A 26,902-nucleotide genomic window follows, 5' to 3' on the forward strand; every position below is an offset into this window, starting at 1 on the left:
GTTCATATGTGCACATAATTGCAGATTGTTTTCTTCCAAAAAATCTATTGCCTAAAAATGTCTTAATCATTTTAACTAAAGAAAACAAATTAAAAAGAAACAAGTAACTAAAAACACTTTATAACAAATATAAATAAAATTTTATCTTTCAAAGCTTAACGACTATAACTAGGGGCAATGGCTTACTTGTCCATGTAAAAGAAGATACTGAAATTAATATAGTAATAATATATATATAAGGATGTGATTGAGATAAAGACAGTGGAAGGGTAAAGTCTATTGACTGGCAATGTCACATGCATATATAGAGAATACTAGGTTAGCGTTGAATACAGAGAAGTTTATGTTGCGAGGCTTAGAACGCCGGAAGCGCGAGCCTTGGCGAGCGCTTTCGGTGTTCAAGCCGAGCGACATAAACTTCTCTGTATTCAACGCTAATCCTAGTATTCTATTTATCCCATTTGATTTTTTCAACGTGACATTTAACATAAATAGATCTAATAACCTTAACAATAATTTTAATTCAGTCATAAAAGCGCTTAAAATCTAACAAATGTAACCATGCGTAGTGATATACATGTATTTGTTCTGGTACGCAAAATAGTCTTTAAAAAATTCACACACAAACTGTAAAACAAGTAAAAATATTACCATATGCCTCGATTCAATTTTACGCAGTATGCGAATTTTAACACATTACGACGGCGAAAAGAAGATTTTACTTTACTATAATTCATTTTATTTTGAAAGAAAATGATCAAAATCCAATATGGCGGCGATTGCTCCTGACAAAATGCTGTCGATGTCAACATACATGTACACCATCGACGACCTAGTTCTGGCTACCATAACTTTAAATGTCGCTTTTTATGATTTTTGACTGGCGCTACTTTGTACAGGTCTGTCAATACTATATAAACTGTACGCTGAAGTTTCTTTAGCTATCGACGACCTTGACAATTTTGACGAGTAAACAGACAATTGCAGCGACTGACACTTTATTTGACAAAATATACAGGGCAATACGTTTTCCGACTTCGGATGTCGAATTTAAGGACGCGCAGAACGTGTTTTTATGTAATGTTATGGGTATGCCGTGTGTGATCCGATGCATCAATGGCGCCCATGTTAAAATCATTTCCCCGAGAACAGGCAGGGCCCTCACACTACTTTGGGGAAAGGGGTCCGCAGCCCTTAGGAGGGGGAATTTTCGCGGCGTTTCCCTTTTTGGGAGATTTTTTTACTTAATCTCTCATTATTTTATTTGTACATGTTTGCACTATGTTCATTGCATTTTTCATAATTTAGTATTTTTGAAAAGATTAAATTGAAATAGAATTGAGATATAATAATCATGAGACACATCTTTCTATTAAAAAAAAAAAAAAAAAAAAATTTTTTTTTTTTTTTTTTTTTTTTTTAGGGGGAATTTTTCCCCCCAAAAGGGGAAAAAAGTATACTTTTCAGGTGGGGGACTGCCGCCGAAATTCGGCGGCAAATTTGATAGATTGAGGGCCCTGACAGGGAACGACAAAAGTACAAACAAATATCAAAACACGTAAGAACTAATATCTTACCTTTAATTATCCTTTAAAATCCATCTAATAATCCATTTAACTCAATAATTGACGATTTTGCATCTAGGGTCTTTAATAATTATTTTAGCTTAGTTAAATAAAGACCCTTATGCCATTCTATAACTTTATTCAAATGAGTTTATGAACTCAATAAACTTTCTTCTTCGTCACACGCTACGTCATGTACTCTACATTACTGCTGTTCAAATGAACCGGAGCAGTTTATCTAATAATAGCCGTTGGTAAACTCGGTTGCATTTGCAGATTTCTGCATACAAACATAATTATGTTTAAACTTGCACAATGTTTTATTTATCTATGGTAAATGCCCTTATTGTACGAGAAAATAATTTAATATATAAATACACAAAGAATGGAAAACATTCCAGTACACAACAGATAAATGAGTAGAAAATACCCGTGTACAAAATGGGACGTTCCCAATTCCAGTGTGGTGCTATTTTTACCATCTTATACTTTACACAGCTCTATGTCTAACGTGAATTTAATAGGAAAGCAAACATAGCAGATTATTCATGAACTGTGCGATATGTGTATGGCTTGTTGTACAATCTTAATTTTTAAGTTAAATGTCAAAAGTATATGCATTGGTTATAAACAATGCACATTACACGAAATAAGGAAAATGTGATCAATTGACAATTCAGATATGTCGACATACAGTACATGTAGAAAACATGTGAAATAAGTCGCGTTTATAATAAATCGTCAAAAAAATGGGGAAAATGACGCAATAAGTATGTCATTTTATGACGCCATCAATCAGCTGATTCATTATACGGATGGCGAGAAAATATGCCATATGACTAGATTTAAAGGTTGAAGGTCGTATAATTTTTAAGCTTAAGTTTTGTCGACTTTGTTTCTTATGAAAAATCATTCAGTGGTAAAGTAAATATAAATAAAAAATAACAAAACAAAAATCGTGTAATTTTATATTTTATTTCAACATTTCTTTGGTGAATATGTCATATATGTATTTTTCTGCAAAATATGCACATTTTCTTCCAATGGGTGACCTTAAAATTCGATCAATGAACCAAACAATATCGACCTAATTTTAGCGCATATCGCATGACGTCATTTAAAAAGTAGTCCGTGCACGCGACAGGTAATATTCCACAGTGTTGAATACAAGCAAGTATATTCCACAACGTGTTATACCGTCAATGTCGCGGTGAAAATGGGATAAAACTGGATGACAAACCTCTTTTAACAGACTTACAAAAAAACTTTAATTACAAGTGTACAACTAAGACATTGCTTGGACAATAATCAGCAAAAATGACAACAAAATGAACCAGCTTTCCAACCAGCCCCTTCTTTTAAATTCGAAATCTTCCCCAACATCAGTAAGTTTTTTGCTATTACACAGACACTACTGCCATTACCTCTGCCTTTCTGCTCATGTGATTGGTCTGTAGGCGCCTGATCAGCGGCACACCATTCCTGGACTGACGTTTCAGAGTCCAGTAACTGAGGAGACGGGTAAGGAAGTGCTGCTTCTTGCCGAACGACACCACATTGGAGATTTTAGTCACCCTAAAACCAAGTGAATTTACAATAGAAGTCAGTGGAAAACAAAAAGCAAGAACCTTATAAATATATGATAAGATCTTATAGAAATACAATTTTCACTTGAACAATGCTATTCATATGAAAAAGGCAAAATTGGATTAATCACTATTTGAACTTTTTTCCTGGTACTTTTTTTCTTCCTAATTAAACTTATTTTTACAATGTTTTATTTGAATGTCATATATTGAATTCATCTCAATTTCTAACTAAAATGTTAAATCCAACGACCTTGTTCACAGCAAGTCATCAGTGTTCATTTTAAACTCACACCTTGGCATTAATTGGGATTATCTGATCAACATCAGGACAAAGTCACATAAATTAAAATGTTTATGAAAAAAGAGATATAATAATCATTAGACACTTCCTTTTTATAAATAAAAAAACCTTGGAGATTGGAATTTTTTTCAATTTGGTTTTGGAAAAGGGTCTGTTTGTTTTGAATTGGGTCCGTTTTATGGCTGTTTTTAAATAGCAGAAAACCCACTGAAGAATCAAACATTATACAGAGATTTCTACAGGAGCAGAATCCTGCTTTTTGATACAAGTATTTTGCAATATCATCACTCATGACTCATTATTATCAGGATTGTATCATTTGGATATTTTTTTGGATGCTAATGTGGTAATGAAAATAACACAAAAATGTACTTCATATTCCACAAATTGTTGTGTCTTTTTGTCAAGTAGTACACTAACATAATTATATACAAAGCAACATTTGTAGAGCAATGAACAAATATTCAGAAAAAATATATATAGACTTTATATAGACTCAATATTTTGACCCCTAAACATTTCATTTGCCCGCTGAACATTTCAAGCACTGGGTCATTTTACTCCTGGTTTTTAAAACCTATTGAAATCACTGCTTTATAGATATGAACAGTTTATGTACCTAGGAATAAAATTAACAATAAATGATGTGAAACTCTGCATGTAAATACCTTAAACATCACTATATAGTGAGCTTGTTGCTTGTTTGACTTGTCAAACATGTAACAAGTGCTTTCCCCAGGATTTTTTTCAGAAGCCCCGGAGCTGTAAGGGGTGGGTTAGGGAGGGCAGTCCCCTCCATACGTTATTTATTTACATTTATTCATGACATAATTTGGTAACTCTTCAATAAAAAGCTATTAAGTCATGAACAACGACTTGTTTAATGTTTAAACACTTTCACACATGCACAATTTCCACTAGGATTATACCCAGGTTCCATCATCAGTCTTCTAAGTAACTTGCCGTTATTTCATACTTATGCAGGGATTTCAATAGTTTTTGAAAACCAGGAGTCAAATGACCCTGTGCTTGAAATTTTCAGGGGTCAAAATACTGAAATCTAGATATTTTGTTTCCTTGCACAAGTAAGCCCAGTTGGGAAAAGTACCGGTACCAGTCCAAATGGGAAAATTGTGTGCAATAAACCCTAAAATTGGGAAAATTCGAACCATGAAGTCTTCGTGTTGGGAAATTGGTGTATTTGTTTTTTGCTCCCAAATACATGTACTTTAAAATTGATAATTAAATGTTGTCAAGTTGTCAATATTATATTTGTTAAGTTCAAGTCATAGAGATGCATAAGGAAACTAACTAAATGTTGCATTTTATTTATTAAAAAAAATACCGGTATTTATTTTTTTGGAAACCTTCAATTGGGAATTTTTTTCAGCAATTGGGAAATTTGTAGTTTTTTCTAATTGGGAAAGTGCCATTATCTGTTCAGTGATTTTTATTGCTTTTATTTGTTACAGCCTGTGCCATTTGAATTGGGAAAATAAGCGCGACAAACCATGAAATTGGGAAAAATAGCGCGATAAACCATGAAATTGGGGAAAAAATAAGCATTATAAATATGATTTTAAATTGTTTTTAAGTGCATGTTCAGGGGGTTTTCTAGCCATTTTGGGAAAAGAAGTCTGGTCAAATTGGATTATTTTGATTGATAAAAGTGGCAAATTTGGGCATTGTTTATCGAAAAAAAGGACTAAATTAAAGTTATATATTTGCAGGATGTTTAAACAAAAAGTTGAGATTTAGAGTTAAGAAATCATAAGCCATAAGAGACGTCTTTCTTAAAAAAAAAAAAAAATTTTTTTTTTGAAATTGGGCTTTTTGGGGAAATTTTGGTCAGTTTTTTTGGGAAAAAACGTTGCAGGGATAGACAAATCCACTCGCCCGCTCATAATTACGAGAAGAAATCGGCTCCGGACGAGTGAATATTCCGGCAGCACTCGTCCTGCAGGGTGAGTGGCATTTCTGGCCGAAAAGATTAAAATTTCAAGTTTTAAAACATTTTTGCCAAACAAAACAACGTTTAACCGGCGATTAAAAATTTACCAAACGTTGATTATTGCACACTGCACTAAATGAGGAAAAGTGTGCTTAAACAGTTTATTAACTTTATTGAAGTTCATGAGTTAACACTAACAGTTCTATTTTATAACCAATAGAAAATAACAATAAAACATATTAGTTACTGATTTTTTTTAATAAATTGCAGGGCAAGTACATATTTCAGCAGGGCAAGTAGAAATTCTTAGCTACTTGCCCTGCATTGATTTTGTGATTGGGAAGCAGCCGAAATTAAGCAAAAAAAAAATCACTGCTGTTACTCTTTCTAAAGAAGGAAAAAATCGCTGGAAGATGAAAAAAGTTAGTTGTGCAGACTGATTTGTACATGTTAAAATGTCTCTAAATGAAATTATTATATAAGTTGAGATTTTCATTCTTAAAACAGGTCCTAAGTTTAAATAAATTTAATGATTTACCTGTGTTGAGGAATTATTGGTAAGGAGACCACAGGCATAGCATTTCGCTTCTCTGCAAGTATTTTCCGGGCTTTTCTCATTTTCTGCCGAGATATCTCTTTAGCCTCCGCCTTTGCTGCCGTATCATCACTGTCTGCAAACATGCCTGTGCTTCCCGCCTCAGAATTAGCAGGGATGTGCACATCACAATATGCTGTTTTCCTCACACTGATTGTATGGCCAATTGGCTCTCTTATTGCTTCGATCTTCATATAAAGTCCAGCCTGCTGTGCACAGGTCACATGAAAAGCCGTGTAACAGTTTGGCTTGTGACACTGAATACATGGTCCCGAGCCTCTCTGCTTACAAATGTAACATGCTAATTTCCATCTAGCAGGTGGAATTCTGTCCAAACAGTCAATGGGTTCTAAGAACACAGTGTTCGCAAATCCAACTTCTGGAATCCACAAGGCACAGACAACGTGTGCCCAGCGACCGTCGTCAGTTTGTTTAAAAGCACCACCTTTGTTTGGACACAGTACACAGTCAACAGCCCTGGATGGGGACTGAAGACACCTTCTACACAGCCACTGTCCTTCTGGAATATATGGCACACCATAACACTCCTGATGCACTGCCAAGTTACACATATCGCAAAACAGGATGACGTTACTGTTCTGACATTCCCCATCGACACATATTGAGCACACAGCGTCTTCATCAATGGATGGTAATACCTCTTTGCCAGTTGTCTGACTTTGAAAGAAAGCTTCCTTTTCAAATCTGTCCATTAGAAGTTCAAAGTTCTCTTGCGAAACAGGAGCAAGATTGCTGCTTTGTCTTTGTTCATTCAGAATTTCTAGCCACGCATGATCCTGCAAAACAAACTTTTTATAAGGAATAGGACTAGTTAATGGCCATAAAATATTTATATTTATTTTTCTTAACGAATTTCATGGAAAAAATTACTTTTACTTGTTATTTCTCATAGTTTAACAATATTTAACTCACCCTACACCAAACTTCTGTACAGCACAGCAGTACTAATGCGTAACATTTCATCAACAAAAACAAACAAAAACTTTTAAACAAGACACTATCAGTTATACCTCTTCATCCATGTCATATTCTACCTCTTCGTCTAATTCATCAACAGTCTTCTCTATATATCGGTAATATGCATCAGTATGTGATAAAGCTTTTGCAGGACGAACATAATCTTCAATAACTTTATACTGCGCTTCAGGCAGTTTGACAGCATTTGAGTGTGCGTGACTAGCATTATTTGTATCTTTCCTACCCTTGTGTGGATCTGTTGTTTTAATTGACTTTTGAGGTGACTTCTCAGCCTTTTCCTCTTTCTCTGTATTACTTTGATTGTCAATAACATCTTGTGTAACAATATCCAATGGTTCATATATATTAATTCTGTGAATACGCCCATCAAGATCAATTTCTACTAGCCTTTGAGACTCTGCATAAGTCAATGTCTCTTGAGGACGCAGAAATTCTGGAGGTGATGCTGGCAGGTCATTACACTTCTGTCTCCAATGTTTGAATCTATTTTTCTTTTTTCCTGTTGATTTTCCAGGTGTAGGTGAATTATTTTCTGGGTTTTCATGGTCAAAATTATAAATATGAAACTGTATTCCACTGAAACTTTTATAAGTTTTTCCACAATTCGGCACAGGGCAATCATATGGGGGCTTTGTGGCCTTCAAATTCTCCACAAACACGTTTAAATTGAAATCCAACACCATTTTGGATATCTTTATCCTGAAAATAAAGTAGAAAAAAATGTGTTAAACAAATATCGACAAATATACTGTTACATGTAAGTGTGTAAAACATTTTGCTATATATATTAAAAAAATCTTCAAAATACTTTTTTCAAGATAGAATTAACAAGAGTTTGTTAGATGAAAATGATTCAAGCGCAGAATAATTTGGAGAGTTTTGTTGTTGTCGTTATATTTTGAGAGCCCAGTTCAGGGTTACTTTTTTTTCTTTTTTCAATTTTATTCTTGTTTTCTCCTGGAAAATTTTAGATCCAATGTTTACATTCAGGCCTTTTCTGCCCCATTTTGGGAAAACGCTACACTGGAATTTTGGGAATTTCGCATCATGAAAAACCCCATTTTGGAAAAAAAATTAATCGCAAAGCTGGCTCAATTGGGAAAAATAATCGCATGTAAATAGTGTTGCTTATATTTCAAAGAAGTCGTTAACTGGTAAATAACGACTATTTTGATAACATATTATTAAAATTTTACAAAATATTGTAAACACGTGTGATTAGTGCAGGTTTTTTTTATCTGATTTTGGGGAAAGGGCCTGGCCTTTTTTTAAGGGAAAAAAATCGCGCGAAACACCGGATTTTGGGGAAAATAAGGAAAGTCTTAAATAATCAATTTAAAATATTTTACTGTTTTTAATACAAATTCAAGGCAACAGATAATTTAATTATGCAATTTTGTTCTATTTTCTACACTGGATCAGGTTAACTTATATATATTTAAAGGTTGCAAAAAAACAAACAAAACATTTGGAATTGGGGATATTTTTTTTCATATTTTTTTCAATTGGGAAAAAAACAACCGGATTTGCATTGGGAATGGGGCCGAAATTCGGACCTGTGGCATAGGGCGGAAAAGGCCTGACATTTATCAATATAAAGCATTTAATAACAATTTAACAAACTTCGATGCATGCCAAAATCTGTGAAAAGGCCCCTGTAACAACTTAAGAGTTATTATTTATAATTTGTTAATGTTTGCTCCCAAACTGCCAAATGTGAGTTGTTTATGATTAATCATAATCAAGGATGGAAATGAGTGGTTGCCTGTTAGCCCAGGCAGGTTTTTTTTCTGATTTTGTTAATCAGCTCTGGCCCCCTCACTTTGTGAAAAAAATGAATCGCGAACTTGTAAAAAGATTAGTTGCTAACTTTTGAAAATTGTGAAAAAACGAGTCGCGAACTTGTAAAAATTGTGAAATTCAGTTTGTTAAAATTAGTTTGGTAAAAGCAAGTTTATTACTTGCATAATACTAAAATGTCTTCAAATATTGCATAAATATCATATTTTCATTGTCTGGACATGTTTTTTTTTCAACAAATAACCACTTTCTGCGTTATAATATAACCACATGAATTCCGAAAGCCAAATATCTTTGAACGATCTATTGTCAGATTTGATTTTTTTTAGACCGATTCAATACATTCGTCAGCGTCCAAAGAACGCTTATTGCCTAAGGTTGCCATAGTGGAAAACGCAATTCTGACAATGTTTAGGCTTATATTCCCATAAACCTGTCGTCATTCACAATTGCAACACATTAAGACTATGATCTTTAACAAACATTGCAAACAATTAACAAACTACTCGAAATTAAAATCAAATTATCAATTTCTTTACTTGCGTTCATTGTGTGACTTAGTTGATAATTCGCTAACTGCTATTACTCAAATTGATTGGAATCGGTAACAGTCTTTAATCAGTGTTTATTGTTTATCTTAGCCGATAAGATGTACGATAACACCTTTTGTTTTCACACCAGCAAGCGTTCTATACATAGATGGTGACGTCACTGCCAGTACACAATGCACCAGCAAGTTTGCTTTGTTTCGATGACCGGTTCTGACCGGTGTTGCAGCAGACTGCGTATCAAATTTTCTGGTTAATAACACGATGATGTATTCACGCACAGTCGACGGTTAAAGAGTTTACTATCTGGGATGGTACTTGACAGGCAAAAAAACGTTTCGCCGAGCATTTTCGCCAACCGAGAATTTTATTCGCCGAATTTTAAAAACGTTTCGCCGAGCATTTTCGCCAACCGAGAATTTTATTCGCCGAATTTGCGAAACTTTCGCCAACGGCGAATTTGGCGAACGACAGCGGAAGCCCTGCTTTCATTTAGATAAACACATTCTGACTGGTAAACTCTCTCACAAACCTTGCTTATGTAAAATATTTAATCAAATTTTAAGTTTGAATTGTGAAATGGCAATTTTTGAGAGTTTTGAGCCAAAAATGTCAGATTTTCACAGCTAAAAATTGCTGTTTTTGGGAAGTATTGTGGCCATGTTAGATTTGTGAAATGTTCGTATCGAAATTGTGAATTGGCTGTCAACGGCCATTGTCTAAGAAGTAAAACAAGAGATGTGTTTGTCAGAAAGACAGAAACACAATGCCCCCTATTGCACCGCTTTGAAGCCATAAATTTAACATTTAACCTTGAAGGATGACCTTGATCTTTCACCACTCAAAACGTGCAGCTCCAGGAGATACACATGCATGCCAAACATCAAGTTGCTTCAATATTAAAAAAGTTATGACCAAACTTTAACGAAGGTTAAAGTTTTAGGAAAGAAGAAAACAATGATATTTGACCTTTGACCTTGAAGGATGAGCTTGACCTTGACTTTTCACCACTCAAAATGTGCAGCTCCGTGAGATACACAGGCATGCCAAATATGAAGTTGCTATCTTCAATAATGTAAAAGTTATCAAACTTTAACCAAGATTAAAGTTTTGGGACACACACATACAATGAATGAATGAATGACAGACAGGCCAAAAACAATATACCCCCGATCTTTCTATCTGGGGAAATAAAAAGCTCTGACATAGCAAATAGATTATGGCCTGAGCAACTCAAATTTCAAATCTTGATATTCTGTATGGGCAGCTACATGTAGCTTTTGTAAAGGTTGAAACAATTCAGTGAAATCAGTCATCAATTAGTTTCAAAATATTCAATTATTAAGGCCTAAGAAATGAATTAATTCAGGCTCATTATAAGACATAATGCATTGAAAATGTAATGTCAGTGATGCTGTTGTTAAATTATTTAAAAAATTACTAGATACACATGACACCACATTCGCTATATTCCAGTAACCCATAATTCATTTCGGCATAACCAACTGATGACTTCCATTTAAACGTTAACATTTATTCTTCTTGCGCAATAACGAAATTATTCAACTTCGGTGAACACAGTATGTATCAAAATGTCTTTTTTGTCCGATAATGTAGGATATGTTACCTAAATTATATTGCATTTGGTGTATATGCACTCAAGTAATTGTCTTTCATGGGTTTTCAACCGAATTAGATTTTTTAGTGGTACAGTAGTGGGTGGGGGTGAAATGATTTGTTTCAGATTCCAATTTGGCATCCCTCAAATATGCCTAATTGTCATGGACGAATAGCATGATGGTCCTGTTAACCAAGACTTTTTGTGTGCCTGAAAGTTATATATGTCCAAGGCAAGTGTATACTTAAACTAAATCCAGCAATTGACCAGTCCCCAAAGTATCGATCGCTCTGCCCACATTTTTCGATCAGCCAATCAGATATCGATTTTTCACACACCCCTCAGCAATGCTTATCTGGCCGCCATTTTGTCCGACAAACAAAGCGTGTTGTACATATGGAATGGACGTAATTTTTAAGAGTTTACACAGATTTTATATCAAATGCATGATCATTACTGTTCGATCATTATTCAAAATTGTAGGTTCTATAATACTTTATAAAAGGTTATTATTTTATCTTTATTTCTTGAACATATGAACGAGTAGTGAGAAAACAAACACAATAAATAGTTTAACCACACCAGGTGTGTGTTCTATAAAACGTGTTATACCGTTTGATGAACAATATTATTAAGCAGTTTGGGCAACATAATAATTGCCACACGTGCTTATTAATCTCAGCGTAATTGTTGATGATTAATAAATAACAGTATGTTGCGTGGATCTCAGAATGAAGGAACATTAAGGCATTGTTAGGTACTGTACACAAGAAAAGAAAACTATTTAATAACTTGATTTCCAATTATATATTTATTTTCTGTGGATCATAAACAAGGGAAATCATTATAAAAATTGTTAACTTAAATATTGTTTTAACTAAAGTAAAAACAACAAAAAGGTGATTTCAACGCGGCTTAGCCAGCTTAAAGCGACTTCAAGTGTAAAATGAACGGCTTATAATACAACAACAACATTTCTAATACAACATATATTGATACGGGGAAATGTGAAAATTGCAATTAACATATAAGGGCCATCTTGTTATAAATAAGCAAATGCATAACATGCTAAATGTATTCAATTCGAATGTTCGTGAACAGCACCGTAATACCAACATTTCATTTTTTGATAGTGAAATGTAACAGGTTCGCATTAAACATAAATGAAATAAAATGCATATTAGACTATCTGTTAATGAAACCACGAAATAAGGCCTGTATTAAATTATGGTTACAATCAAAATTTAATTTATATCTAAATCAGGGCTTTCCTTTGACCCGAGCTCCCGGGTTTTGACGCTTAAAAATTACAGAAGACCCCTTTTTGACTCTTGAGAAAATTACGTCATGCGTCACATTTGACCCGGGGGAATATACCGACTTGCATCAACGAGATCAAAAGTTGTTAAGACTAAGCGATAATTGGCTCGGGGCGGAGTATCTCATTTAGTACACGCTAATCGTTAACGCCCGTTTCCAATCATCGAAGCACAAGTCCACCCAGTAGGCGGAGTTTGGTTAATTAAGAAATCTAGTATTGACCAATTAAAACACTGCCGGTTCGATGACGCGTTTATTAACTTTCCATTATTTATCATAGCGTTTGTTATCAGCTGTTTGCGGAAAAGACATGCATTAAATCCACCTAGTTGCTATAATCCAACTCACAGCTATTGACCCTCTGAGCTGAACGTATGTACTCATAAAAGCTCACAGCATTTAAAAAGAACTATAAACCCACCAAAACAGAATGGACTCATCCGCGTCAGTTTTAATAATACTCAATATAAAATAATATCCACAGAACACCGTAAAGCATATTTTGAGATATTTCCAGAGTATGTCAGAATGTATTTCCAAAGCTGAATGCACCCATCACTGTTTTACTTCATGATTGCTCAGTTCAAAGACGCGCGAAAGTTATGCTGGCATATGTACTGTCTACAACGTCAAATTACACACTTTGCATCAAAGTTGCTAAAAATAACTATAGAACCGATATAACTGACCTTGTGGCAAAGTGACAATTTTTGCATGAGCTTATTGATTACAAAATACATGTAGGCGTAATAATTGACCGTTTGAGAAGGCATAGAAAACGGCGTGTTTGTCGCACGTCTTCAGTGAAGATGGCACATGAAATAATTAAAGGGCGTCGGAATTTTTGATGGGATTAAATACGGAGGCACCTTTATCGGCGAGTAGAAATAATTTCCTTTTATAGTTTACCGATTTATATAGGCTATTGTGTTTAGGTACCACCCGTATGTTGTTGTTTTTTTTGTGATAGCCAGCGAAAATGTTTTTTTTTCACATGTTGTATTTCATTCTTAATTTAATAGCCACGTAAAACGGTCAGACAAAGTTATTGGATAAAGTGTAATTGTGCAAAGTGTAATTGTGCTTGTGCATTCGGAAAATGTCGCAGAGAAACCTTTTCGAATTCTGAATGTGTAGTCATAGTGTTGTTTTATTACATTTTCTTTTCTAGGGCACCCAAATGAGATCACTCTTTAAATGCATGAATGATTTATTTATTTGCTCAAATGATTGTTGGTTTGTAGAACATATGACATATTGTTTTGCTGTATACATGAAGTAAATGTTGTATGAGAATACATATTTTGTATGTAAACTTTAAGATGTTGTGTAGGACATATGACATACAGTACAGGCAATGTGTACTTTGACAAAAACACGTGTCCGCGGTGTTCAATTTTCCCGATGGGTGACATTTCACGGGGGGCGGACACGCTACTGACCGCGGTGTTCGGCGAACACCCGAAATTGCGGCGATTGCACGCTATCGTTAACGGGAACACCCGTGATCACCGCGATGCTGCGCAGCCACCGTAAACACCTGTCTGCGAGGGTCATTCACACGTTTTAAATGTACATGTACAAAATAAAATCATATACTTCATGTACATGTAGATATTATGTGCACATTTTTTATGTGTACTTAAACTCGGGCAGTACGTTAAGTCGGAAACTAAAACTAAGTGTTGAGATGATCAATACGATTAACTTTTATGGTATTAATCAATGCAATTGCCCTTTTTGTTTTCACAAAATTGGGTTTCATTTTTCCCGATTTCCAGAAAATGACTTGTACATGTTGCATGAAATCTAAATATAGCGTGTTACAGCGTGTTTGATTTTTATCTTATTCAGATGAAATGTCAATTCCAAATCATTCGCGAGCTACCCTGGTACTTGAGAAGAAATTCACTACGAAACTTTAAATTGAAATTAAAAGATCCCAATGTTGTCTGCGCTACGAAGATTTTGTGTAAAAAATAAATACACCCACGCCAATTTTCGCGCGCTTTTTATGGTTCAGAACAAAGTAAATGAAAATATCATGGGCATATATACATGTATTTATTTGTGGCTACAATTTGTAACAGAACATGAACTCTACAGAACGCGCACACTTGGCGTCAGGTGATTTGCGAATGTTATAATACACCTGTTCTGATTGGGCGCTTATTTAATCAAATCTTTAAATAGAAACATATGCAGAAATTCATTTGATAGTTTAGAGATATGGCGAACGTTTGTGATTTTTGCATTTCTATCACACTTTTATCGTCAACATTGACCAGAATTTGCATGAAATCGGAAATCTCGGGATTATCGGGTAATGGACAGAGACGGGAATTTTTGCATGTATGCGGTAATCGATTGTGATTGTTCATAATCGTTGTTAATTTTTTAGACACCAAATGACACCTATAACATTCAAACGCACGGTAGATTCTTTCTGCAAATTGGTACCGACCTATGTTAATGTTCAATTATTTTATTTCTAGCGAACACGATGAACACTGCGGTAGATATTATGGGTCCGTGGTGATGCGCGGTGTCCACCTTATGGAAAATGGCCCTCGCGAATATTTTATCTGAACACCCATCGCGGGGGTCGTTTGGTAAGCAAACACCGTAAAATGAACACTGCAACGAGTGGCGTTTGTCAAAGTACACGTTGCCTGTACTGTATTGCTCTCTGAGATGTTGTGTAAGACATGATATGACATATTACTCTTTGAGATGTTGTTTAGAACATATCATATGACACATTACTCTGCTGTATACATGAAGTTAATGTTGTATTAGAATACATGTTTTGTATTTATTAATCATTGAAATATTGTGTTTTAATGCATAGTGTTGTAGTGACAGTAAGATGTAAGAAATAAATGTTAACATACATGTATCTTTTAATTTGTTGCTTTTTATATATTATATCTCAGTAATTTGCTTAAATTGCAAAAAATCATTGACTCTTCTGCGTTATTATAAGGACTCTTAGAAGTTTGATTTTGACTCTTGAAAATATGGTCCCAAGAGTCCTTGACTCTTGAGATTTGAGGTCTAAGGAAAGCCCTGTAAATAAAAAAAATCGGTGTCTTTTTAAAAATAACACAATAAAACAAAGATCTAAACATTTTTAATAAACAAAAAACCCATCATGATATGGATATGTCATTTGCATTTAATAAAAATATTTTCAAAATTATATATGAATAGCCACCGGGTTCACCGTCAGACGGTTGAATACAAGTTCAAAATCAATATGAAATAAATGCTTATTTTACAACGGATTTTTCATCAACTCCCTATATAATATGTATAAGAAACGTTTCTGATAGTCAGTCTGCCATTAACTCATTTATTTTGATTACGCCATTTCTCTCTAAAGTATTTATGATTGTATTAACGTTTTACAAAGCAGTTTAGTTTAGTGTGCGGCTTTAATAATTTGTATTATAGAAAAGAGCATAATGCATCAATACAAATATAGAATTTCCCTCACGTAATCCGCTATTATTGCGATCTGCTTGTCGGAGTTTTCTAATCACTAGACCACGTGACTATGTGGGTTGAGCGATCTATAATTTGGCGACTGGTCAATAAATCTGAACACCTTATTATAAGATTCTAGAACGTATACCTCTATACTGATAATATATACAAGAGGGCCTGAAAGGCCCAAAGTCGCTCACCTGAGATAACAAGATATTATTGGGACAAATCTTATGACCAAGTTTCACGAAGATCGGAAAATAAATGTGGCCTCTAGAGTGTTAACAAGGTTTTACTATAGCCAGATAAGGAAAAATGCCCTGCCCCCTGGCAGCCATGTTTTTCAACCAACCGGCATCATTTTTTAACTCATCCCAGATATTATCGGGATGAATCTTCTGACCAAGTTTCATGAAGATCGGACAGTAAATGTGGCCTCTAGAGTGTTAACAAGGTTTTACTATAGCCATATAAGGAAAAATGCCCCGCCTCCTGGCAGCCATGTTTTTCAACCATCCGGCATCATTTTCGAACTCGTCCAAGATATTATTAGGATGAATCTTCTGACCAAGTTTCATGAAGAACAGGCAATAAATGTGGCGTGTAGAGTATTAACAAGATTTTACTATAGCCATATAAGGAAAAATGCCCCGCCCCTTGGCAGCCATGTTTTTCAAGCAAATGTAACCATTTTCGAACTCATCCAAGATATCATTGAAACCAATCTTCTGATCAAATTTCATGAAGATCTGGAAATAAATGTAGCCTCTGGAGTGTTAACAAGGTTTTACCATAGCCATATAAGGAAGAATGCCCCTGGCGGCCATGTTCTTCAACCAACAGGCATCATTTTCGAACTCGTCCAAGATATAATTGGGATGAATCTTCTGACCAAGTTTCATGAAGATCAGGAATATGATATAAGTTTTCCATTTAAACTTTGATCTTACCATGTGTGTTTATTGATGTTATTAATTATGTTAAGACTTATTTTTGCATTTCATTAAGAATTATAACGTGTAGCCCTTTTGTTAACAGTGTTTAGCAAGATATTCGCGCCTAAAGACACGGAAAATTGTTTACGTGACACTTTCATTTAAAGGTTAAATGTAATCAGTAGATTACATCTAATTATTTGGACTAAATTATGTGATACTTATTTATTTCTGTTTCAGGCTCCAATGCAGATAACTCGTGTTACTCGCCTTACTTTCCGAGCGTTTTACATACAATCACAATGCTTGATATGCCGGAAATACATTACTGTTCTATTTTTAAGTATATGTTATTATGACATTGTGTTTTATAATATGTTGTTATTACATCATTGCCTATATATTGAAGCCATTAAAACATTGTGTTTGTTTTGCTGAAAAAAAAACCAGTATATCAATGTAGCACTTAGCGTTCGCAGAGTTCAATAAATTTGATGATGATGTATAATGTGCATGCATTTCTCTGGGTTTTCACGCCATAAACAAAAAACCTCAACATTTGATTATTTATTGTGTACTGTCCAGCGGGTTATAGTGTTTGTTCTAGTGTCTAATTGGCACTCTTTGTATGTGTACAAACTGTGAAAACATGTGACAATCACAGAAACAACAGGATGGCACTGCCAATTAAGTGCGAGAATGGATCAAAGGCCATTGACAAAAAATAACAGTTTGCATATATTTTTCAGCGTTTACCCAGATGGTCTCTCACAACAAAAATAACTATACAAGTCAAAGTATTATGTTTTACTTCTATCAGTAACGATACGGATACGGCGTGTTTGATTTGAAATGACTTTAAAACAAATATCAAATTGTTGGCGATATAATTGTTTTAAAAATACCAAAGAAACATTTAACCAAAATCAACAGAATTTAATGTTCTCTGCGCTACACAGTTTGTATAAAAAATTAATACTTGCACGCTCATATACCTTGACCTTGTATATTGCTGCATAATTTTCGCGCTCTTTTGTCGGGAAATATACATGATCAGTGCCTTCCCCAGGAATTTGTTCAGGCGCCCCGGGGGTGGGTTCGGGAGGGGTGTCCCTTCCCGACGTTGATTTTTTTTTAAATTTAACGTGTCAATTCACGTTCTGTGGTGCGTTATAACTCAAAGAAAAACAGCGTCAAAAGACGTCATTTGGTGCGCTATGACTCTTAAAAAAATTCCCCCATTCATTTAAACAATTTTTTTTTATATTGTTTAATTGTTTTAAAACTTTTCCGCACAGATAGTAAAATCCCGACTCGAACGATTCCCCAATACATCCGTTTCAACCCGACTCTATTACTGTATACTTACTATTTTTCAAGTTTCTATTTATTACCCGATAATCCCGTTTTTATCAATCTCTTTCTGGTAAATATTTACGATAAAAGCTTTCAGTTATTTCTTTAACACAAACCTTGCCATTTTTAAGTGACTATTTATAGATTTGATGAAATATTGTCTCTGAATATGCCTCAATTCCCTGACCTGTTGTGTGCTTGTTAAAACGCTCAATACACGCCATTTGTATGCAATAGACGCGACGTTGTACATGCTGCATAATTTTCGCGCTCTTTTTAATTGAGAAAAAGATTCGACACAAAATAAATTTGCACTGCTAATTTGAAGCAACAATATTTAACGTTGCGGTAACATTTACATTCGGAAGTGTGTTTCGGATTAAAAACGCGTTAACATCTACTTACGGTAATGGGTTTCGGATTACAAATTTAATTATTCCCATTTGAGATTCCAACAAATATTAACTGTTGCGTTATAAATTCAACAATAATTTGTTTACACACTTTACGAGTCGAATAAATGTTGTGACGGAATTATGCATGAAATTCATGTTGTCCATGAGGATCACGGCCGGTTGCCATCATCAGTCTTCTTACTATCGATTATCGGACGAAACATTTACAAGTATGCGTAATTAATTCAACGAAAATTTGTTAAAGCGCATTACGTGTCGAATAAATGTCAGAAAAACGAGGTGAATCAGTTCTATAAATGGACATGTTAAAAATATACATGTACTGGAATTAAATAAATTATCACATAATTGTAACCGCTATAATAATTAATTGTTTACCACTTGCAATTAATTTCTCGTATTAATTATGAGTCAAAGGTAACACTTGTTTACAGTAAAAAGGTGTGATGATGATGCCCGAAACCGTCTTTAATGTTCTGTACTGTACTAATTACCGGTTTTATTTTACTCAAATGGTACAACTACTTGCTAATCAAGCTGCGATAAACTCTTTCTTCATGCCCAACGTCAATCAAAAATAATGGTCGATAGTTAACCCCGCCCTCATAAGCATTCGCGTAACCGATTGGACGATGAACTTCACAGTTTGACAACTGGAAAGTTACCAGATACATCCTTGTCAGCATTTAAATGACCGTGTAATGTGGCTAGAATAATGGCAGGTCGGACCTCAAAGACCTCGTGAAGAGGCCGGTAGGACCTGTAAATAAACTCTGATTTAAAAAAAAGGCTAGAATAATCGATACGCGCGTCATGCTATTCTCTTATCAGTGGATTATCCATTACCCCATGAGGTGTTTATGGCGATTACTTGTGAAAGTAGTTACTGAGTGCTCTTTTAAAACAGGGAATATTGATACACTGATAGGGAAACCTTGATTTTTTTGGACAATCTCCACTTTGTTTTACTGAAGAATACACTGATCGGAAAATTTCAAGCGCCCCGGGGACTCTGATTTCGAAATTCAAGCGCCACATTGATTTGTGTATTCAAAAAAGTTATTCATATGGCTAGCAACACATCAAAATCAATATTATACAGTACAGTACAGGCAGCGTGTACTTGGACAAAAACGCGTGGTCGCGGTGTTCAATTTTCCCGATGGGTGACATTTCGCGGGGGGCGGACACGCTACTGACCGCGGTGTTCGGCGAACACCCGAAATCGCCGCGATTGCACGCTATCGTTAACGGGAACACCCGTGATCACCGCGATGCTGCGCAGCCACCGTAAACACCTGTCTGCGAGGGTCATTCACCCGTTTTAAATGTACATGTACATCAACAAAATAAAATCATATACTTCATGTACATGTAGATATTATGTGCACATTTATGCGTACTTAAACTCGGGCAGTACGTTAAGTCGGAAACTAAAACTAAGCGTTTAGATGATCAATACGATTAACTTTTATGGTGTTAATCAATGCAATTGCCCTTTTTGTTTTCACAAAATTAGGTTTCATTTCTCCCGATTTCCAGAAAATGACTTGTACATGTTGCATGAAATCTAAATATAGCGTGTTACAGCGTGTTTGATTTTTATTTTATTCAGATGAAATGTCAATTCCAAATCATTCGCGAGCTACCCTGGTACTTGAGAAGAAATTCACTACGAAACTTTAAATCGAAATTAAAAGATCCCAATGTTGTCTGCGCTACGAAGATTTTGTGTAAAAAATAACCCACGCCAATTTTCGCGCGCTTTTTATGGTTCAGAACAAAGAAAATGAAAATATCATGGGCATATATATATATTTGTGGCTACAATTTGTAACAGAACATGAACTCTGCACAAAGCGCGCACTAGGCGTCAGGTGATTTACGAATGTTGGAATACACCTGTTCTGATTGGGCGTTTATTTCATCAAATCTTAAAATAGAAACATATGCCGAAATTCATTTGATAGTTTAGAGATATGGCGAACGTTTGTGATTTTTGCATTTCTATCACACTTTTATCGTCAACATTGACCAGAATTTGCATGAAATCGGAAATCTCGGGATTATCGGGTAATGGACAGAGACGAGAATTTTTGCATGTATGCGGTAATCGATTGTGATTGTTCGTAATCGTTGTTAATTTTTTAGACACCAAATGACACCTATAACATTCAAACGCACGGTAGATTCTTTCTGCAAATTGGTACCGACCTACGTTTATGTTCAACTATTTTATTTCTAGCGAACACGATGAACACCGCGGTAGATATTATGGGTCCGCGGTGATTCGCGGTGTCCACCTTATGGAAAACGGCCCCCGCGAATATTTGATCTGAACACCCATCGCGGGGGTCGTTTGGTAAGCGAACACCGTAAAATTAACACCGCGACGGGTGACGTTTGTCCAAGTACACGCTGCCTGTACTGTACATATTAAAAATAGTTATCAAACACATCCAACAATTATTTCCAATATTATTTTAAATGATAATTGATTTTCTTACCTAAAACGATGAATTGACAATTTGCTTTTACAAGGGCAGTAACGGAATATCCGAATTACGTTGAAACCGAAAGTCATCAGTCTACAACGGCATTATGGTCTATTGGAAAGTGGAGAATGTAAATGTTCTGGGCTCATTACTTTTAAGTTGGGCAACCAGAATACTAAAGATGGTTACCCGAGCAGGCCACAAATTGTAAAAAGTTCGTTTCGATCCCTAATAATGATTGGAGTGATTAGGAGAATAAAATCAGTGAAAATCAGCTAAGATGTCAGCTCAGTTCTCTAAAATCAGTTGGCCGACATTAAAGCTGTGAAACTTATTGTGGGTGGGGAATTCGCTAAACAAACGTTACGTATTATACATACTGAATAAATCTCACAATGATGATGTTCTTTAATATTTGGTGAACTTACGTTTTAATCTCGTTGAATTTGACAACATATCTTAAACTGTTAAAACATGTACAGCTTATTTTCATGATGAACAATGAACATCCTGAATTTATGAAAACAAAACATTTCCTGCAAAACAAATACAATGGTCAAATAACAATGAATCATGTTCGGCGGTTTGTATGAAGACATTGCTTTATACTTAATGTATCTTACATTAACGATATCTGGTGAAAGATCGTTAATATGCGCTTATTTACATTAGAAATAATGCTAAAATTATACAATTTCAAAGCGGCGTCGAACGAATTATTGATTTCGATATTACGCATGCGCGCACGGAAATTTCCGCATCCTTTAACAAGTATAAAATGCGGGTACATATTTCGGGTTAGTGTAGTTTAAACCTACTTATTTCGTGTTTTCAAAAAAATCAATAAACGGTAATCTGTTCGTATTATTCACATACACATGACTTAGTTCCCTTCAAGGAATACACGTTTACTATTAATGAATTAACCTACTTGTGTGAAGCAAACTCGAAACTTCTACTAAATATGTTCTTACCGGGTAGATGTATTCTTATGTATATTGTTTTCTTGACCCTGGGACAGTTATCTAAAGTATGATTAGAAGTACAATAATTATCATGCATGGGGCTTATCTGAGACCTATACAATTGTTTGTATAGGTCCATTGACTTCCGAAGCTATTTGTGCATTCCTCGAATCAGAACTAGAAAACACACTGACTCAATTAAATGTTAAATATTAGTCTAAACTAAAACACTATTAATATTTATATTTGTTATTTCATTTAAATTCCAATAAGCGACAAATAATTTCATCTTGTATATATTTCAATAATTGATGCATCGTTTAAATGGATGTTTATTAAGTTTCTGTTTAGTTCAACAATGCTAATTGTGCACGCATTTAAGTCCGAGAGGAAAGTTTCGTTTTTGAGCTGGTATCTGTTGTAGATAAATTTATCGATCATATTTTGCCGATTTACTTAACGTCGAAGCACTTACCTCACGTCCTAATTAAGGAAATACATTTAGACTAACAGGCGTTAAAATAAATTGTTATAAAATTTGGGAGGCTTTATCATATTATACAATGTATCCTCTTTCATATTCAAATACAGCGCATACTTTGTTGCTGTTTGTGTTGCATAATGAGTACTATATGTATTATGAATGCACGATTTTGTCAAAATTTCCCTTCACTTGTTCCCGGGCAGGAGGGGGGGGGGCATAAAAATTCTAATTCGTATTTTCATTGTAATACTTACTATTTGACCAGTTAAACAAATAAGACTTTTCACTTATAGACTGCAACTTAAACACACTTTAAAATTGTAAGCGAAACTATTAATCTCGCAGGATGATATACCAAACAATGAAGGCCCGCCACTCGCACAACTCTCACATTTCACATCCTGGATTTATCTTTCCAATTCCCGAATAGTCCCCACATACCTTGAAAAGAGACTGTCTGAGAGTTTAGTTTATAGTTAAAGGAGCATTTTAATCAAATAACAATTGTGGAATATATATTGTATTAGCACTTAATACGTTCGTAACAATATATTGGTACCTAAAAGAAAACACGTACTTATAAAACGCATATCAACGGTGTAAACTTTGTTAAAGGATCTCGCTTGAAACGTGAATGTTACTCAAAATTTAACATCTGCAAGTTCCGTTCGTGGACAGATTATTAAGTTACAAGGTACGCGATGGTTTAAATAAGAAATATATATTGAAGAAATATGGCTACTAACGTGTCCAGATTGTCGGGATTCAAACATTTGATTATATAACTATAATGGTTGCACTCTGAATGAAGTACAGTATCATTTCAAAGTCTTAAGGAACATCACAAGGGAAGACAAAAAGCTGCTTTGTAGGACCAATCATAAGGACCTGCGGTATTCTGTCTTACAAGGATGGCTAGTCAATAGAGTATTATTTCTTCTTACACGGAGCTGTATTTTTGCGGCCTTAAAACAATAAGGGTAAACAACGAATCTTCCTATTTTTATTTTCCGGGTATATTTCTCGACTTCTGCTGAAACCGTTACGTTTTACTTTTAGTCCAATCTACCCCGCTGAGAATTTCTTCAAAATTTATTACTTCGCACTTACGTACTTTCATTGACGTGCGAATTGTAATTTTGTTTATACTAACTAGATTACCTCGGAAGTGTATAAATACTACGCGCGCGCGTACAGCCTCACGTCGACGAATATTGAACTATACCACAAGTAAATTGTGAGCGCTCTGTACAAGTTAACTCTGTACTCATACAATGTAGTGAATGAAATACTATTTGATACTAGTTTGTACGTGTAAGAGCTATAGTAATCGAGGCGTGGCTTAATAACCCATTGGCTGCTCGATTTTGACGGGCAGGCCGATTTTTGCATTTGTTGTAAACGGTCTAGCGAAAAACTTTAGCACTGAATAATTTATCAGTCGTGGTGCAAGAGGTGTATATAAGTGTTTTGTGGAAGTCTTTTAGTGTGTACGTTCTTCTGTTCGTATGTTAGATTATGGATGACAAATACGCTGAATGAAAGGGACGAGAGGTTAAGCCATGCGGGATGTATGGGGTTTTGGGCTCTGTATACTGTGGTGTTTGGCCACTAGAGCCCTAACGCTGGACCCTAATTTGCAAAATCTAATGATTGAAGGTAGGTTAAACAATGTTTTTTTTATATTTCGATATGTAAAACCTTAAAAGTAACAACCACAATGTGTGTGTTTTCCCTAAGTAATTTTTCTCTTTTTTTTCGTGCGTTTTTTCGGTAATGTATAGGGTTAAATGCACTTGAGAAATGAATCGTTTAAATTGTTTACAGGAGGCAATAATGAATCAGGAGAATACGTAATTGTGTTCCCCGAAAGGATATATACCTATGGAGTGGGTACGGAGGAATTTTCACATTTCCATAAAAGGAGCGTTCCGGACAAGTGGCATAAACAAGTGGATTACTCAATCAAGTTTTCTAAAAAGGATATTAAATTTAAGTTATTACGTAACGATGATATTGTGACACCGGGAATAGTGGTGCAACACTTTAGAGGCAATAATACATGGCTCGATGAGCAGGGTTCTCAAAATGGATTATCTTGTTTCTATGAGGGCAGGGTCCACGGTAATCAGAACTCCCGGGTTTTGGTAAACCTTTGCGATGGAATGGTAAGTGTATTTTACGGTTTCATTTTGTCTACGATGTATTACTGGTGAATAAGGCTAACAGCACTATTGTACATCTAGTGTGTTAATGTATACGTCGCTTTAAAATGTAAGTGGTCTCATCGCGTTGTAGTTAAATCTGCGGTAAGTCCATATTAGTGGATAATTAAATAAATCTGTGCTTCACAAAAATATTTCAAACGACCAGACTGCTTGCGACCGACCGGTCATTATGAGGTTAAGCAATCAAACTATTAACACCGTTGGTGAGAACGATACCCCGTTTGTATTGCAATAGGATAATCATGTATCTTGCTCGAAGGACCTTATAAACTTCGAAATACACAAAAGACAAATGTTATTTATTGAAGGTGGTTTGCCGTAGTAAAAGATACAGCGACGATTACGGTGTTATGACATTCGGCAAATATTGCACAGACTCGCGATATGAAAGTGAGAAAATGACTGAAACATACACTTGTGACGTAAATGAGTAAAAGTCTGGTATTCGTGTGTATATATACAAATTTGCCTGAGTCTTGGCCTCAAACAAGGTAATCCTACACACATGTTTATGGTCGTCAGCTTCTTTGCTGATTTGCTTCTCTTGCGTCTCGTAGAAGAAGATTATTGTGCATAATGTATTAATCAAGCTTCTCGTATCAGGGTGCCATTAGTTGCGATACATAAACGTTACCGCTGTCAGTTTAGCGATGCCATGACATAATGAGCTGTAAGGTGCGGAGCAAAATGATAACTGAAAGCGTATCAACGTGTATACATGTCATTGGGTATTGTTCGCGGCTTACGCGATTATCAGAGGCCACCGATGATAAAAACTTGACAATCTGGAAAATAACGGGATACTTTTAATAGTACAAGATTGCATGGAAACGTCTCTCATTTGGCCACAATTACTTCGATAGTTCTCAATATCCGAAACGCCATCGTCACTAACTGATCAGAATAACGTCGGTTTGATATCTACGACCGTTGAGTTCTATTTGCTTATACTACAGATTAAGATAATTTCGTAATGTTAAAGTATGACCACTGGAAATGGTTGTCACAGTTCCGAATTTTATTTCTAAATATTTGAATATTTGAAAATTAAACGCATACGGGCGTATGGTTGCCTGGCTCTTTAGCGAATTGCATTAACGTATCGCGCACAAGTACTTATTGAACCATAAACGTTTTCTGACGTATGATGGATGTGGCGTACCCACCTAACATAAATACCCAGTAAAACTAATGAGCAGATCTTCCGTTATGTTTCTGCTAGATATGCCATTATTGTTTCTTGGAGGCTTGCATGTGCGTGGATCAGACAAACAGATGTGCGCACAGTGGGACTAGGAAGGTTACAATCTATCGCTTCGAAAACTGTAGATCTGCAACCTGTTTGATTTCGCGCATTCGCGTTTATTTCTTGTAAAAGTTGTACCTGACTTTAGACGCCCGTTCGGTGTCTGCTGTCTATCTTATTTTCATATTTTGAGACAGTAACGTAAATGGAACAGAATGCGATCGAATAGAACCAACCATGTTGAATTATTTTCAAGAACGAAAAATATTATTGTTAATTTTCGCAAACAGATGAAAGTTAACGAACGATTTAAAATAGCGAGTTTGGGTATATCATTAAATTGTTTGTTGAAGTAATAAAACGGCGATTAGTAGTAGACCGGTAAAGTAATTTGTCAACGCCATAAAATTGACTTTAATAGCGCTCAAATCTACACGATAGTTTTCAAGTCTCGGATCGCACAGCGTTACTAATGTTTCCTTCATTTGAAACACGCCGCACTCTGGTCTGACAATTCTCGAACGAGCAATATTAAATTTCAGAGACCGTTAAATTTGAACAAATTAACACCTGAGATTTCATAATGAATAACTAATGGAACTAAAACAAGAGGCCAAACGCCACTGAGGTTCACTAGACCAACTATTAACCCATAAGTTTGCCGTATTGTATCGCGTAAAAGAGACTATTGTACGTAAGTGAACCTTGCGAGCTAATGTTTCACACTAGTAAACTATTTGCCGGTGTTTTTTTACACTTGCTCGTTTTAAGACGAATTTACGATACGTGCCACACGTGTGGTTTGTCTTTCGGAACGCACGATATTTTGGAAACATAAGGTTTTCACTCTTTCTCAAATTAGTTCTGTCACTGTACAAACGCATTAGTAAAAGTAGGGCCACCATGGAACAGGTAATGGATGGGTATCTTCTGATCACCCATTTTGGGACCTTTAGCGTCTAACGTGAAACGTAAGAACGCAGACGATCAGTGATTATTTTG

The 26,902-nt window shown here is 35.3% G+C and overlaps 2 protein-coding genes across 7 annotated transcripts in view; one reads left to right on the forward strand and one right to left on the reverse strand.

Moving 5' to 3' along the window:
• The window catches only part of LOC127859482 (peregrin-like), a 98,847-nt gene extending 77,119 nt beyond the window's left edge, over positions 1 to 21,728 (reverse strand). For 4 of the 6 annotated variants that reach the window (XM_052396958.1, XM_052396979.1, XM_052396974.1 and 1 more), the window contains exons 1-5: positions 21,601 to 21,728; positions 7,033 to 7,699; positions 5,945 to 6,798; positions 2,990 to 3,140; positions 187 to 207 (exon numbers count right to left, since the gene is read on the reverse strand). In XM_052396958.1, the coding sequence (XP_052252918.1) occupies positions 187 to 207; positions 2,990 to 3,140; positions 5,945 to 6,798; positions 7,033 to 7,699; positions 21,601 to 21,716 (1,809 nt within the window). In that variant the 5' untranslated portion in view covers positions 21,717 to 21,728. Of the gene's footprint in view, positions 1 to 186; positions 208 to 2,989; positions 3,141 to 5,944; positions 6,799 to 7,032; positions 7,700 to 21,405; positions 21,514 to 21,600 lie in introns of those variants that run through there. The other 2 variants (XM_052396968.1, XM_052396948.1) reach the window with 2 other exon arrangements.
• Positions 21,729 to 23,879: 2,151 nt separating this feature from the next.
• Positions 23,880 to 26,902, forward strand: part of LOC127859478 (A disintegrin and metalloproteinase with thrombospondin motifs 9-like) — a 205,145-nt gene continuing 202,122 nt past the window's right edge. The window contains exons 1-2 of the mRNA XM_052396923.1: positions 23,880 to 24,085; positions 24,254 to 24,594. Coding sequence (XP_052252883.1) covers positions 23,989 to 24,085; positions 24,254 to 24,594 — 438 coding nt within the window. The 5' untranslated portion in view covers positions 23,880 to 23,988. The remainder of the gene's footprint in view (positions 24,086 to 24,253; positions 24,595 to 26,902) is intronic.

Source organism: Dreissena polymorpha, chromosome 1, assembly GCF_020536995.1.
Source record: "Dreissena polymorpha isolate Duluth1 chromosome 1, UMN_Dpol_1.0, whole genome shotgun sequence".
NCBI lineage: Eukaryota > Metazoa > Mollusca > Bivalvia > Myida > Dreissenidae > Dreissena > Dreissena polymorpha.